This window comes from Silene latifolia, chromosome 2 (genome assembly GCF_048544455.1).
Source record: "Silene latifolia isolate original U9 population chromosome 2, ASM4854445v1, whole genome shotgun sequence".
NCBI classification, from domain to species: domain Eukaryota; kingdom Viridiplantae; phylum Streptophyta; class Magnoliopsida; order Caryophyllales; family Caryophyllaceae; genus Silene; species Silene latifolia.
In genome coordinates this window covers 17,117,623-17,134,034 of record NC_133527.1, presented here as the reverse complement: position 1 = coordinate 17,134,034, position 16,412 = coordinate 17,117,623, and the positions used below count along the sequence as shown (strand labels likewise).

The 16,412-nt window shown below is 35.5% G+C and overlaps 1 protein-coding gene and 1 pseudogene across 1 annotated transcript; both read left to right on the top strand.

Annotated features, from left to right (window-relative positions):
• Nucleotides 1-8,391: 8,391 nt before the first annotated feature.
• On the top strand, nucleotides 8,392-9,554 carry LOC141628571 (protein argonaute 1-like). The gene is made up of 3 exons (XM_074441696.1): nucleotides 8,392-8,742; nucleotides 9,134-9,245; nucleotides 9,380-9,554. Exons 1-3 carry the CDS (start codon nucleotides 8,434-8,436, stop codon nucleotides 9,463-9,465), a joined length of 507 nt encoding a protein of 168 aa, XP_074297797.1. The 5' UTR covers nucleotides 8,392-8,433; the 3' UTR covers nucleotides 9,466-9,554.
• A 4,994-nt stretch (nucleotides 9,555-14,548) lies between these two features.
• On the top strand, nucleotides 14,549-16,042 carry LOC141628567 (putative NAD(P)H dehydrogenase (quinone) FQR1-like 1; annotated as a pseudogene).
• Nucleotides 16,043-16,412: the final 370 nt, after the last annotated feature.

The following is a 16,412-nucleotide window of genomic DNA, read 5'->3' as shown; positions in this document are numbered from 1 at the left end:
ATGGATCCCGCACACTGTGAAAACAGTGGGAGCTATTCTAAGGCTAGAGAGCTTATGTCTAGATTGGATCTAGACACGTACTCAGTAATTTTTGTAATGAAAATGTACACATTACAAAGGAAAACAAGTAGGTAGTAAGGTTGAGTAAGGTACAAGAAGTTGATAAAACCTACTAACCAAAGCCTTCTCATAGGCTTTACATGATGAGTCATGTCATTTCAATTGGATTGAGATGAACAACTACATACAAGATCAAATTAGATTATAGAATATGAAATAATAATCAGGTATTGACTATTCATATGTGATAATCACATTTGTCGTTCGAGTTTTTAAATCTGAAAACTCCTTTTATACTTTGTTACATCCAAACGGGTTGTAGAGACAATATTGAACCCCGTTAAAGTGAACCCGGATTAACATGGTATTCGCCCATAGTCGCTTGTATGAGGTGACGTCTCGAAGTGAGTAGAGTGTGATGCGATTGATGACAAGTTCAAATGCCATAGAGTCATGTGAGATGACTAGTCGATCACATAGGCAGACTGTTAGGAACACTTTGTCGGGCCTTATGACCGCTTATAGAGTTCTGGCAAATTTATATAGCCTGGTCGTGGCGAGAGCTACTATAGTATTCTAATGAGTCGATTCTTTTGACTAAAGACTGTTCGCCTAAGGTGGCACAGTTTCAGATTAACTTTGATTTGTGTTACTACGACCTTCGTAAATGGGGTCAAATGGGCATATTTTGGGTTATGATGGCTGTGGCTAATCGAAGGGAATAAGTGCGATAGGAATTGTCCACCCCCTTGTCAGGGTTAAAACAATATCTCAGGGCCACTCGAGGAGTAATAAACTGGAAATACGTGGCCACGCTCGGAAGGTATCTATAATAGATAAATCCGGTCAATCAATTATTCTCCAGATCGAGGAAACCACTCTCGATATGATCACTTGCAAGTACGACCTGAAAGACACCTTGCATTGAGTGGGAGATAGTAATAGGACAAGAGAATTGGTGACGCACACTTGTCGAGGACAAGTGGGAGATTGTTGGAATATGTGTCCTCCGACAATAATGCGATCACAACTGTTGATCTTGATGATCACATGTTTAAAATCTCATTTTAAGAATACATGTGGGATGTAATATTTTACAGTCAATTGGTCCATACATATCGGTAATGATTGGCTGACTAGAGTTTGACATTACTGTCGTGCGACGGTCGTGATCAGTTGATCCCCTTTGGTCATACCTATAGGGAAATACTCTTAATTGATTATTTAATTAATCGTATGCCGATACGAGTTAATTAAATTACTTAAAATTGACGGCTGATTTCTGAGTAAGATTAACGTATCTTATTATAATTCGATTAAATTGGATACGGTCTAAGTAATCGAATTGTTTTATTACTTAGATAAAATTATTGTTTACGAAACAATTGAAATTGAAATTGAGTGAATAATTTATTATAAATACAAGACGTTGTAATTTATAATTTGATAAACCATTTTGGTACAAGTAGTTACGAATTACTAGTCGATATTGTATATGACATATTTTATGAGTATGTTGATTTTTAATATGTTAAAAATACATTACAATTTCACATGTCAAGTAACATGTCACATATGTCACAATTGACAAATGACAAAATAAAATGGACCTCCCATTTTATATATGTATGTACCGAAATATTGGAAGGTGTTAGTGGAAAAATTGTGTTAATTGTTTTAAGTGGAAAAAACAATGTTAAAGTGACATACCATGAATGGGTTCAGTTATCAAACACGAGAGGCAATATGAAGATGGTAGTAACATAGTTGATGGATTGCGCTTTGTTGCCTTGGAGCGCCTCACACCTTTTAAAACTAAAATGGGGCGGTCAGGGAGGGTAAAGGTGCATTTGTCGAAGATGTGAAGGTAGGGGTTACAGAGAGGTTGATGAGGGAGAATGGTCAGCCGGCTGGTTAGGATTGTATGAAGGGGATGGCGGATGGGAGAGCTAGGGTGGCTGTTTGTGACGGGATAGATATGGTGTTGCCTTTTTGGTAATTGGGTAGGTTAATTATAAGGTTAGGTACCAGTGGCTAATGAATTTCATTCTGTATTTTTTCTTCAGAACCTCGCTCATGCGTTCTAAGGTGACAGAGTTGAAGCATTTGATACTACATTGGGCCAGCACATGAGGGCAAACCACTTGGATCTGATATCCATCACAAATGTAGACAGTTTAATGAATGCAGGAGCAACAACTAATTTCTCGAGGGCGGAAATCCTTCCTTCTCTTATAGGTAGTAATTAGTGACATCAAATGATCCCGTTGATTAGTTCCTCGACTAGCTTTTTACATTTTCATGTGCAGGATATACATTCGATTAATGCAAGTCTAATTAACTTGTGCAGAGGCTTCAATCAGACAACAGACTGATGATCGTCGATGAAATGGTGCACATGATGTAATTCTTCCTGACTAGATGCATAAATCAGTCCAGAACACATTTGATAGTATGAATGCAGATTTCTACTTGCCTGTCTATTGCTTAAGCTTCAAAAGAACTTACATCGACATCACCTCAATGTCTCACGAGCTCTTACATCAACAGCCGGGAATTGCATTGGCTGCCAATTTACAATGCAAAGATACACAGCTAGATTAGTTAATTTTTCTACTATATATCATCATAATACAAACAATCACAAAAAATAGTGAAATTTTTTCTCACTTCGAGAAGGTTGAAGAAAACCTTTATCTGATTTTTAAATGTAATTATATCAGACAAACAATTGAATAGTACCTTGCATTGATTTCACTTGTGAGGGTTATAATGAGACTTCAAGTATGTGAGTGCAGAATAAATCCATATTCAACTATGGCTGTTCTCACATATGTAAGATCATCTTATATAAGCTGTGTTTCGTTGCTCAACCCCTTCGAACCCAGTCTGCAATTTAACCGCTTTTTGTCATTTGTTGATGGTTTTGGTCACGTTTAGCCTGGGATTGTATTGCATTTTCATCCCGACCAAAGTGTGTATATATTGAGTAGTGATTATGTCAAAGTTCGATGTAGAGCCAGACTTGTACCTTCGAAGCTTCAAGTTTTTGCTACATTGGGCCAGCACATGAGGGCAAACCACTTGAGTATTATGCTCTAAATGATGGTCCATTTCATTTTCACTCGATATATTTCCGACTTACACTACTACAAATGAGCACTTGGGCCACGGCTAAATTCGTGGCGCAAGTGTTAAATTTCCGTGGCTAAATCATTTGGCCACAGGAATACCTTCCGTGACGCAAGTGGTCGTGGCGAAGAGATAGCCACGGGAAAAACAAGAACGTGGCTATTATTAAATTTTTGGTCACGGATTCTCTCGTGGCTAGTAACTCCCGTGGCCAAAAAATTTCCCGTGGCGAATAAGTAATTCCCGTGGCAAAAACTATATATGAAAATTAAATAAATAAAATGTCGATCGATATTTTTTATCATATATGGAATAATGACAATCTCGGTACTGGTTTCGCTAGTTAACTTGATTCATTTGAACGTTCTTTGGTTTCATCGGTCATGCATTCACACGCATCAAAGAGGCTTCCCAGGAGGTCACCCATCCCAACACTACTCTCACCTGAGCACGCTTAACTGTAGAGTTCTTTTGATGTGCTACCGAAACTGAAAGTTAACTTTGTTGATATAATTAGTACTTTGAATCCTTTTACGTTTATTTTTTTTCCTTTCAAAATTTACCTTTAGTACTATTTAATTACAAAAATGTTAAATGATTTATGAATTTTTGCAGGAAAAATATTATTTTGGCCAAAACAATCAAATCTTCGATGTTACCCTCCCGACTAATGATTTTGACATCATTGTTTTGCCCAAGTTAGCAAAACCATTTTCTCTAAAAAGTAAACTTAATCGTGTTTTCCTAACATTTTTTTATTTTTTTAGTTTATCGACATTCTTATTTTCATTTCTCTTGTACTCATTTTTTCATATATTTTTTTTACGCAAATGCTATTGTATGACCGTCGTACATACGATATGAAAAATTAACCATTTTTTGGTAAAATAATGACCACTTTTTATAACTTAAGGTCTCCCCCCCCCCCCCCCAAATTGGTCACTATTAACCGAAAGGTAGTCTCTTTTTACTCAGAAAATACGAAAAACACTGTCGTACAACAGAATCGTTTATTTTCTTAAACTGATTTCTCTTTGTTATGATTTATCGCTTTTTTCTCAAATTTTTCACATTATTTGCACATGTGACTTTAAATTATTATAATTTCTATATTTTCCCTGTGATGTGCTCATTTTCAATGAAAAAAATTTCTCCATATTGAATTTTGGGTAAATTGATAAAAACTACCAACTTTAGTCATCGTTTTCATAATCAATACCAACGTAATCAATAATTAGTAATCACTAGAAAAATATTAAATTTTTTCTACGATAGGTACCAAGTCGCCTTCTTACTCTAATTTTTTTCCTACTTTAAAAGTGTTTTCATCTAAGAGAAGGATTTTGGAAATGGGTGAGCGGAGATTTGTACTTGAATGATGGCTTTTTGAAATTTTTCAAGTAGGTTGAGATTAGATTTTCAGGCGACTTAGTACCGATCGTAGAAAAAAGTTAATATTTTGGTATTGATTACTAATTATTGATTATGTTGGTACTGATTATGAAAAAGGGTCCTTATATTGGTAATATTTATCAATTAATCCTTGAATTTTTTATATTGATAATTTTTCCGATATGTTTTTTTCTTAATTGATTTGTAGAAGATCATTTTTTTTCCTTGTATTCTCAGCGCACTTATTTTATTTAATCAATTTAGTAATCTAATTGTCGTTTTTTTTTTCACCCCTAAAAAAAATTTCCCAAAACTTTTTTTCTCACCAAGTTAAATTTTTTATCAAATTCAAATTTTTTCTATAAATATCTTACAAATAAAGTTGTAAATCAAATTTTGAATGAACCAATTTGACAATTTGTTAATTTTAGATTTATCAAACATAGATGATAAATAACTTATTTATGTAATTTTATATGCTATGTTTTTAAATGTGATACGATCATTTAAGATTTTTATTCAAGATTATAATGTTTTAATTAAAAAATTAAAAGAAATTCACGACTGTAATAAACAGAATTATATTTTAATACAAATTTCTTAAAATAGAAATGTTTTGAAAAACCTACAAAACGTAATTATGATTTCTAAAAGAATAAAAAACTTAGACGATAAACTTTTCTTTGCTTGCATAAAAGTTTATAAAATTTTAAAATTTCTTATAAGTAAATAAAATAATAAAAAAATATTAATTAAATTAATCAAAGTGTAGGCAAAATTTTATATTGAAATGCATTTTCATATTATTTATATTTGATTAAATATCTTTTAGATTTTAAGTTTGCCTTAACATGAAAATATCTTAATTTAAGTCGGAAAAGATACTCGCCACGGGAGGTTGTTAGTTCGTGGCTAAATTTTTTTTTGCCACGGAACAATTCGTGGCTAATTAAAATTTCGTCACGGGTGTGACCTAGTTCGTGGCTAAAATGATTATTTGCCACGGGTGTAGCCTATTTCGTGGCGCAAGTGACTTTATGCCACGGAAAAAGTTATCCCGTGGCATAAAAAATTTTCCAAAATAATGAATAAATTTTTCCCGTGACTAAGCAGAATTTAGCCACGAATTATAAATTACCGTGGCATAATTCGTGGCGCAAGTGACAATTTGTTGTAGTGTTACTTCCGCTTGGCATTTCGCCAAATTGGGGCACCGCGCCCGGTAGGGCGCGGTGCAACAACTAGTCCATACTCTTTTAAAATCCCAAACTTCCCCTACTGTAGCTGTAACAGTATCTTTGTCAATTTCTGACCATTATGCCCCTCTCTTTTCCACTCTTAGGGCTTGCTTGGATTGAGGGTAAAAGGGGAGGAATGAATAGGGGAGTGATATGTGAGGTGCATTTTTCATGTTTGGTATGAGAGTAATTATTTACCTCCCGAATCTATTACCCTCATGAAGGGTTAATACATTACCCACCCTCCCCCGGGTAATGATTAAGGGAGTAAAACATCTTCTCAATAATCATTACTCTTATGCCAAACCTATCATTAAGGAACTCATTACCCCACTAATTAATTTCCCCAGTAATTATCACCCAAATAAAATTTACCCCTGATTATTCCATGGATTCCAGACAAGCCCTTAATCTCGTCTCTCTTGCACTCAGTCACTCTCAGTTCCTCTTTTGTTTCCATCTCCATCGTCTCAGCGAAAATGGCGTCCACCATTTTCGCACCTTCTCCTCCTCTCTCTCTTTTTATCAATTTACGATTTCCTTACTGCTTACCTTTGTGAGTTTTGCTATGCGATTAGAATAGTTGTTCTTGAAGACAACGGAAATCATCGAGAAGCACTACTACCACTTTCCCATTTTCATCTACTTTTGGTAGATCAATCACAGGTGATTTTCCCTTGATTTCTCTATTTTTTCTTCCTATTTTATAGAGTTGTAAAGCATATTCTTCTTTCTTTGAGTTGTGATTATCTTCCTATATGTTACCTATTGGGATGTATTATTGATTGTGAGTTAGTTTAAATAATTTAGGGTTTCATTTTTGGGTTTAAATTGATTGCATGCAATGATCTAGGCCTTTTTTTAAGGTTTAAGTTGATTGCATGCATTAATTTTTGGGCATATTGAAATTTCCCGGTTATTTTGGGGCTTTAGCAAGTACCGATGGGCCAATATTACGAGTTGTTTGGTTAGATTGTTCAGGCTATATTCCCAATTTAAATTTCTAACAAACTTTACTTGAGACCCTGATATGCATTTTCGTTAAATTGGATCCTACTCGTGGGTCTTTTTTTTTCTGGGTTTCTTATGCTGAGTGTTCGAGTTTCAATCTCAAAGAAATTGTTGGCGTTTTGTTACATGCGGAGTAGTTGACAAATAATTTCTGGGCTTCGTTGTTGTTATTGATGATAATGATGATGATTTTATGTTGTTGTTGTAGTGGTCTTGTGGTTTCTCATTTACTCCATATATGTTATGTCATTTGATAATTTAGTATCGCTTCTTTAAAATTTAATTTTGTCACATTTTTTCGATTTTTTAGTCCGAAATTAAAGAGTGAAGATGAAAGGGAGAGGGAGTTATGTTCCACCTCCTTATATACCCTTGGGGCAGTCTGATCGGGAGCAGGAAGCTGTAACTGCAACGATCAACAATGTCAATATCCAGCCTCCTGATGGGTTGTTGCACTGGTCTTCCGGAATTTGTGCCTATTACGATGATATGCAGAGCTGTATGATACTACCTGCTCTAATACCATGATTTTATCAGGAGGATGGTTTTGTGAAAGGTGCAATAGAGTTACTAAATATTTCTCAGAGTCAATGGTGTCTTTATACGTTAATTTTTTTCTTATTTGGTGTTCCAGGTATGCAGCAAGGATGGCAGAGCTCGGCTAGAAAGACGGGAGTTAATTAAGAGTACTCTAAGAAAGACAGCCCAAGCTTGGAAAAGAGTCAATGAACTTCGACTGACTGGTTAGATATGTGCTAGGGTCTCACTACATGCATTAATTCTTATTCGACATCTTCAATTTAGTTATAGTGCCCCCCTTTAACATTAAAGTACGGGAATGCTGCAGAAGAGGAAGCTCCTGTGTTTAGGTTCTTTGTGGATGAACCATGCTTTACTGATCTTCATCGGGTAAATTATGCACTTCTAATGATAAATCTTGTTTTTAATTCTCGGTTTGAGACTTGGGCTTCAGTCGCCGACTCATCACGGCTCACAGCCTAGGCGCGGTCGTTGCAACATAAATCCGGCTCGTCGCTTAAAAATGAGATCACATTTAGTCAATAACCTTGAAAACCTTATTACTCGGTCGTGAAACGTTGTCACTACGGATATTTTATTCTATGATATTAGGTGCATGGGGAATCTATCTATATTCAAATTTCTTTCTTATATATGAATGTTGCTTATCGCGTAAGGCTAAATTGCAAAAGTCTCATTTCATGGTTTTTGTGTCTAGGGAACGTTTATTCCGCTATTAAAGGACAAGGCACTGAGGAGCAGCAGCGTAAATGGCTTCCAATGGCATATAAGATGCAAATTATTGGGTGCTAGGCTCAAACTTAACTAGGACAAGGTTCTAATGTTCAAGGTCTGGAAACTACAACAACATTTGATCCTGAATCCGATGAATTTGTCATTCATAGTCCAACATTGACTTCTAGCAAAGTAAGTTATAAAAGTTTGTATAAATGATCTTGCCGTTGTTTTTTGGCATGAGTTTGAATTGGTAAGAATGTTTCAGTGGTGGAATAAAGTTTAAGGGCAACAAGGGCCAAGAAACAAAGAGCCTGCGATCTCAAATAGACCGTCAAAATTCCGAATGTCATATGCCGCAATAGCAATATATAATGAATACTTTAATAAGTGCCTAAACTTTAGAGTTACCAAGTCATGGAGTTTTATTGGTATATTTATTGTGCACCTATTTGTCGCTGTGTATAATTCCATATGTTTACGTATTGTAAAGACTCGTCTGGTCAGTTTTTATTTCTTTCATGATGCTAACTGTTGTGACATGCTCACATTCTTCTCAGGTGGCTCACTCTTTCTTTTTTATCGGAAGGATGGCCACAATTGTAGAAAGAAAAGGGATGGAAAGGCGGTGAAGGAAGCTCATGAAAAGCTAAAGGTGGGCTGTAAATGAGCGTATGATGTACTTAATTAATCTTTATTAATTGAGGTTTAAACTATACAACAACAACAACATCAGAGCCTTAATCCCAAATAATTTTATATTATATGTTAAAAAATTAAGTGGCTCATTGAAGTTAATGGAGCACCAGGAACATTGTATGAAAATGAGAAATATCAACTTCAAGTTGATTTCCCTGAACATTATCCTATGAAAGCTCCCATCTCCTTTGGTCCTTTTCTTAATCTTTTTAAAACATATACTATTATACTCCCTCCGTCCGAACTATGGAATTATACTTTCAAATATGGTTTAAAATTTTTATTTCCTTCTAAATCTGAATCCTGTTCTGAGCTCGTTGTTTAACATTCTGAAACACTCTTTCTAGGCTTGTAAGTTCCTCGATGAGAAGTGGAATCCCAAGTTTACCGTGATTAAAGCTCAGAAGAACCATCACACAAAGTTCTTCCAGAAAGGTTCTTCGGATAATGTTCCCCCAGGTAATTAGCTTATTGTTGGTGGTACTGTACTTCTTATTATTATAGTAGTGGTACTCTTAATGGACTTGTAAATCCCACAACCAGAAGGGGACCCCAAAGTTTACGACTATTAATATCTTGATTATTTTATACAGGCACCATCATTGATAACCAGGTCTGCCATCCAAGGATTAATGATTTCTACCTGTGCGCACATGCGGGAATGATTGTGAGTGCTTGAAGCATAGTGCATTATTTGTCAAATCCTTGTGATATTTTGTTTTGTTGTTTCTTGTTACGTGTTACGTATATGCTGGTATATCTTAAGATAGTCATCTCCTTCCACCTGGTAACTTGAGTTAAGTATATGAACCAGAGTCAGATTTTTCACTTTGTTCCACCGAATTGAAGTTCGTATTAGTAGCGGAAGATAGAACACAACTTCATGTTCTGCAGCTCTTTGATTTATCGCTCCTCGATAGAATATTTGATTTAAGATTTAATAGACACGTGCCATGTCAATAAAATGACAAGCACTTACTGGAGAAGCTAATTTGAACATACTGATGGTTTGATGAAGTGGAATTGCAACTCTTGAGAAAACCAAAATAATTTACTTTGTTAAATGAAGAGTAGATTAAAATTGTAATGGGGAATGAGGAGCGGGAAATGGAAAATTAGTATAGGGGTTGAGTAAGAGAGAGGGAAAGAGGGAGAATGAGTGGTGGAGATGGGATTGTTACTATACTGGTTGAAGCAGCATGCGAATTGCGGAAGAGAAATGGAATGAAAATAGGCAGAATAATAGGTGTTGTGTAAACTGAACTTGCGATTTGGGATTGAAGGGCCACTGAATTGTGTGAATTGATCTATTATTGTGTCTGGAATTATGGATTTTACGCATTCTGGGTAAAAATTGGCATGAGTGTAGTTAATTTAGAGCTTTGGCTTGATGCTTCTGGATGTGTGCTAAATTCAATTCCTCATTTGCCAGGGTACTAGAAAACTTCCCCGACTTAGTTATTCTGACTTTAGAAAAGGCCTTGATGATAACATTAGAAAAGGCTTAGCTTTAAATCAATCATCAGGATTCAGTGAGATATTGGTCAAGCATATTAAGATTTCCCTTGGTGGTCGTTCTCTAATCAAGGCCTCATCTCCTCATTTTCTGTATTTCTTTATCTAAAAAGAGAACAAACTAACAGCATGGTTGAACAGTTTTTAGGTTTAAATTGATTGCATGCAATAATTTGGGGTTTTTCTTGTTTAAAGTGATTGCATGCAATAATTTGGGGCAAATTTTATTTTCTGGGTTAAGGATGAATCCGTTGAATCTGTTATTGACCAGAAAAATTGCACGGAATTGAATACCATTATAGAATAAAGTATCTACATTCTACAAGATGAATGATGGCAATCATTTGTAGAAAAAAAAGGCATTCTGCAATACATCGACAAGATGAACGATGTTTATGTCGGCAGTATCTTGCTCAAAACCCTTATTTCTCTCCGAAGTCTAAACTAAATTTAGATCGCCTTCGGGAAACGCCTTGACAGTCTTTTTCTTTTGGTTGAACATGATAGTTTGACTATTATTATCACCTATGAGAAGCTGCTGCTGTTTGTCATGGTTCTAAGTTGTACTAGAATAACTGGGTGTAAAACTGTGTAAACTTAGTCTGAGATCTGGGCTGGATGGCTCGAGGTTAGCTTAGACATGGAGCTCGAGCTTGAGCTCGGCAATAATAGAATGGTAGAGCATATTCAACTTAATCCTCAATATGAAACGGTATTGGACTAAGCCCAGTACAATAATAATAATTCGGCTCCTAATAGTATATACTCGCTTATTTTCAGTTGTTTGTTTAGGTTGATGGGGGTATCTTGAAAGGTTGATTAGAGTGTATTGTGATTAGGGTTCATCTATCTTCCATCAACATCCACGGTGCAAGAAAAAAAAAATTAGTTTAGGAGGTTTTACTCAGGGTTACCTAATTCGCTCGCCCCCTCCGAATTGCGAATTAATTCGCAATTCGTTTTCATCTTAATTCGTCCCAATTCGCTTTTAATTCGCTGAGATGAGCGAATTATATGATTATGTTAAAAACTAAAAAAAAATCAGGAAAAATTGAAGTATAGACAAGATACCTGATTATTTTGAAGTTTGCACTTTGAAGCCAAGCACAATGATTTGATTCACTATTGTAGATTTGTAGATTTAGCTTTAATTTGATTTTGATTTCTGACAGGAAGATGATTTTTTTTTTTAGCTTTGTTGATATAAAAGGATAATCCTTTTGCGAATTGGATTCGACGAATTACCGAATTTTAAAATAATGTAATTCGCCAGCGAATTGAATTCGCTAAATTGAGTGAATCGCGAATTAGAATTAAGAAAGAAAATTGAACGAATTGCGAATCCGGTAACCCTGGTTTTACTAATCTTAGTGCAGTCTATTAGAAAGTTCTAAATTATTAGGTGAAATATACTGACTAGCATTCTGAAAGCCATTTTTTTCTTTTTAAAACCTTCACAAATCGGCTTTGATATGGTGGCGTGAGTAGCTTAATTTTAATACCCTGAGAGAAACCGCTAAGCTCTTGGCTACCTCGTATAATGATTTATCGCATATGTAAAGTCTCTATAATACTGTGTGAAATTTATATTGGCGGTTTAAAAAGCAATCTTATTGTTATTTTGTATTACTGATAGATCACCTTATATGATGATGGATTGTCGAGATTGAGTGGGTTTTGTTGTGTTGAGACAGCCAGACAGGTGATATTTTCGCCACCAGCACCAATTCACCCACCAATTCACCCTCATATAAATTATGTGTTTACCTTTTTCTTTTTTCTTTTTTAACTGAGGGGTGTTTTAGTCAAAGGTAAGCAAATTATTGAGACGGAGGGAATATGTGTTAGTTACTCCATATAGGCAAAAAAAAGAAGCAATCTTATTGACATGAGTTTAAGATGCATAAACTGTACAAGTGTATAGGTATGTTTGAGTAGATTCTCTTAGTTGTCTCTTCTTGTAAGTGTAATGTAATTCAAGCTGCCAACCTCCCAATCAGCATAGGTTTTGACCTTTGGGTCTGTTGTTTTTGCTTAATTTTATTTCGTAGTTACATACCCATATGTACTGTGCATTCGGCTAATAAAATTGGTATGCTGACTTAATGAGCAAAGACTGTCTAACTGAAGTCACTGAACTGCACGTAGACTGTTTTAAACTGACAAGCATGCTATATCAACCTGTTCATTTGTACACCTAATCATTTGTATGTGTGTCGAATTAGCATGGCATTTTAAAGAATTGATAGGTTATGAGCTGCAGTTTTTCCAACTGAATTTTAAACTAACGAACATGCTATATTAATCTGTTCATTTGTATGAAGGGTCATATCTATGTGTGGGTGTAGCACCAGCATTTTCGAGAACTTTTATAGGTCTAGCATTGTATTTCTTCTGACTGAATTTTTGACTGACGACCATGCTATGTCAATCTGTTCGTTTGTATTAAGTCTCATTTTTAAGTGATGTAACACATCATTTTTGAGAATTGATGTGTCGAGGGTTGCATTTTTTCTGACTGAATTTTCCATCTATTACTCAGTGTGTGCTAGCAATAGTAGCATAACTTGTTGTACATGCGATCGGAATGCTAAGCGGAAGTAAGTCGGCAATATACCAATAGAAAGGAGCGCGGTCCATTATATATAAATATATTTATAGATGGTGGAACGAGCACAATTTTTTTTACAAAACTGCCTATATTTTTCCATTCTCTTGTAAACCTTTGCATGTCTAGGTGCACAATTACCATCATGCGATTATTCCAATTTTAATCAATTTCTAGGTTATTTTGCTGTTTCTATTATGGGTTGGTATAATTTTTTTTATCAGGGGTTGGTACATGAGTGGAAATTTGTGTTTTTTTTTTGAAGAAAACCTGAAAGCGGGTTTTTTAAGTATTACCATTCAAATCTGCCTCGGCCAAACCAACAAGTATCGTGGTATAAGATATTTGCAATCTTATATTTTTGTTCGGTTTCTGATATTTCCGTTCTCTTGTAAGCCTTTGCATGCCGGTTTCTGATGTTTTAAAGTGAAGTTAGTTCTTGCCTGATCTCATTACAGTTTAGGGATTCGGGCATCTGTGTTATTTTGGAATTAACAACAGTATTGTGACTATACTCACTATAGCTCATACCTCCGTAATAGTACGCGTAACCACCAGCTGGGTAGTACATACTTAGACTGTTGTAATCCTGGAATAGTATTGCACAAACTTAAAAGGTTGGGTACCACGTGCAAAATGGCAAAGTTCGAGGGTACCACGTGAATTTTCCGCTGTTTCTTTCACTTTTATAACTTCTCCGTGCACTTACTCTTTTCTTCTATTTTGGTTTTATGCATGCACATTACATTTACCTTTTGGTACTCTTGTAGCTTTTCTTCTATACCTGCTTTTTTTAACTTTTGTGCATTTGTAGCCATGGTACTAAATGAGGTATTAGTAACAAAATTGTGGGCATTGGTAATTTCATGAGCCATTGTAGTTATCTTAAGTTAAGAAAAAAGCTTCACCAAGCTGCTATTCAGTTCTTGAAATTTGATTTTTTATTTTTAAATGACTGAAAATTTGTGTTTTGCATCGATCTTTGAATTTGGTTCAATTTGTTCTAATTTATGGGCGTACTTTGATTTGTTTCTTTTTTTTGTTATGAACTAATTGATACAATATAACGTTACAGTTGATGACTTATTTGTGTTTTTATGTATCTCAGTATAAGATATTTGCAATCTTGTGCACAATTGCCCTTAATACGGATCGGTAGTTGCCTTCATGAATTGTGAACCGAAAACTCTGGTCTTCCAAGTTACAATCTTACTGATTCAATCTAGGACAGTAAATATCTGAAATTTCTAGCCAGCCATGATGTTTTTTATCCTTGTTCATTCTTCATAATCATCTATTTTCACAGCTTGTGTTCTTTTGCCACGTTAGTAACATTTGTGTTTGTTACCTTTGGATTCCTATGACCAGGTAGTGGTCTATGAAGGCGTGGTTAGGGAAAAGCCATCCAGCAAGGAGGAAGCACGGCAGTTCGTGAAAGGTATGAGCTTAGAAGTGCCAGTCTGTCTGATTTTTTAACTATGTTTTGAAATGTTCATTCCATACTGGTGAATCGCGCTATGCAATGTTTTTTTTACGTTTTCTATTTTAGGCCGTTCTATTTGATTCTTTACGCTTCCTTATATGGATATCTTTTGCTCAATTAAAAGACCAACATACCCTTATTTACTTTTGTATATTGTTGTCGTGTTTCTCTCGGAAAGTGTTGTAGCATTGATATGTAGAGTCAGTTTAAGATTTAAACAACACTCATCACAAACATGTTAAAATCAATTAATACTCAAGGAAGAAAAGTTGGATATACTTGAATTTTTGACATCGTATATTATACGAGTTGATGACACTTTGAGGTGTACAGCAACTAGCAGAAGATATTCAGAAGGGAGCTGCGTCTATGGAGGGCGTTGAGGCTAAACTCTGGCATGTAAACATTAGCTTTTACCCATACTATTTACTAAAAATGCTCGTAGCTTTTATTTACTTCTTTTCTTTACGTCCAAGCGGTTACTAATATTTCTGTAAACTTAATTCTTGCAGAAAATGTAATATGATGTATACAGTGCAAATCCCTTTTGTAGTCGTATGAATTTTAACTTATTGAGAGTATGAACCAGGTACCTGAGATTTTGTCGGATGAGGTTATTGTAAAACTACACAAGATGAGTGCACCACCAAAGGGAAATGTCCCCGTCATAACCCAAAATGAGCTCGTCAACGCTGATGGATTTATTTTCGGCTTTCCCACAAGATTCGGATCAGAATGATGGCTCCTCAGTTCAAGGAGGCTTTTCTTGATGCTACTGGTGGACCGTGGAGAACTCAGCAGCTTGCAGGAAAGCCTGTCGGTCTATTCTTTAGCACTGGATCTCAACGTGGCGGACATGAGACCACGGAAGTAATCAATGTTACATGTGCACTATACTTGCGTACTTTTTTTTTCTCGCTACTTTCGGATTTTCGTTCCAAGGTACTTATTCTGTATGATGCTCCTTACAGTTGACTGCCGGAACCCAACCGACTCACCATGGTATGATCTTCATTCCAATCGGGTACACATTTGGAGCCGGAATGTTTGAGATGGAGAATGTCAAAGGTGGAAGCCCATATGGTGCTGGAACTTACACAAGAGATAGTTTGAGACAGCCGACTGAGCTGGAGTTGCAGCAGGCTTTCCACCAGGGCAAGTACATTGCCACCATCACAAAGAAGCTTAAAGGAGTTGCTTAACTTATACCAAAGTCATAGATGAATTGTGGAGCATACACATTAGATACACCTAAGATAAATGCCAGCATTCTTATTATAAAACCATTCTTTGCCTTTTCCAAATTTTCCAAAAGCTGGTTTCTTACATTTTGTAGCACTCGTATTTAAACAGTCTAACCAAATATGCTTTGATGTTTAAAGGAGTAGATGTTGAATGCAAGATAGACACCTGCATCACCGATACAGATGTGAATGCGCTTCAACTAACATCAACGACGCCTTCCGCGCGGTTTTATTTCTGAACTTTTTCGAAGGTGTGTGTCACTGTGGCATGAGACCTGTATTCGTTCTCAGCGCTTGTGTAGTCTTTTTGTGTTGTATTCTCAGTTTTAAGTTTGTTTGCAAAATAAGTCATAAGCCTTTGTGGCAGTGTAAATCAACCTTTTTATTAAAGTTGGTCGTTCACTTGTGAATCATTATTTTGCATTAGACATATAAAGCATTTACGCGAATTTTGTAATAAATACTATGCTCGTTCTACCATCTTTAAATATAAAATTTCAAGCATATTTTTATTGGTACACTACCGACTTACTTCCACTTAGCATTCCACCAAATTGGGGCACCGCGTGCAACAACTAGTGTCAAAAAAAAATATGAAGACAAATCATGGAGTTTAGACATACCCCGATGACACATATGAACAACAAAGTTACATAGTATTTCATTTGTAAGAGTCACATATGAACAACAAAATTATTTCACTATTGCGTACTATATGTACATATTGAAACCTAATCTAAGAAAAAAAAAACTACATATTCTATTACCACATAAAA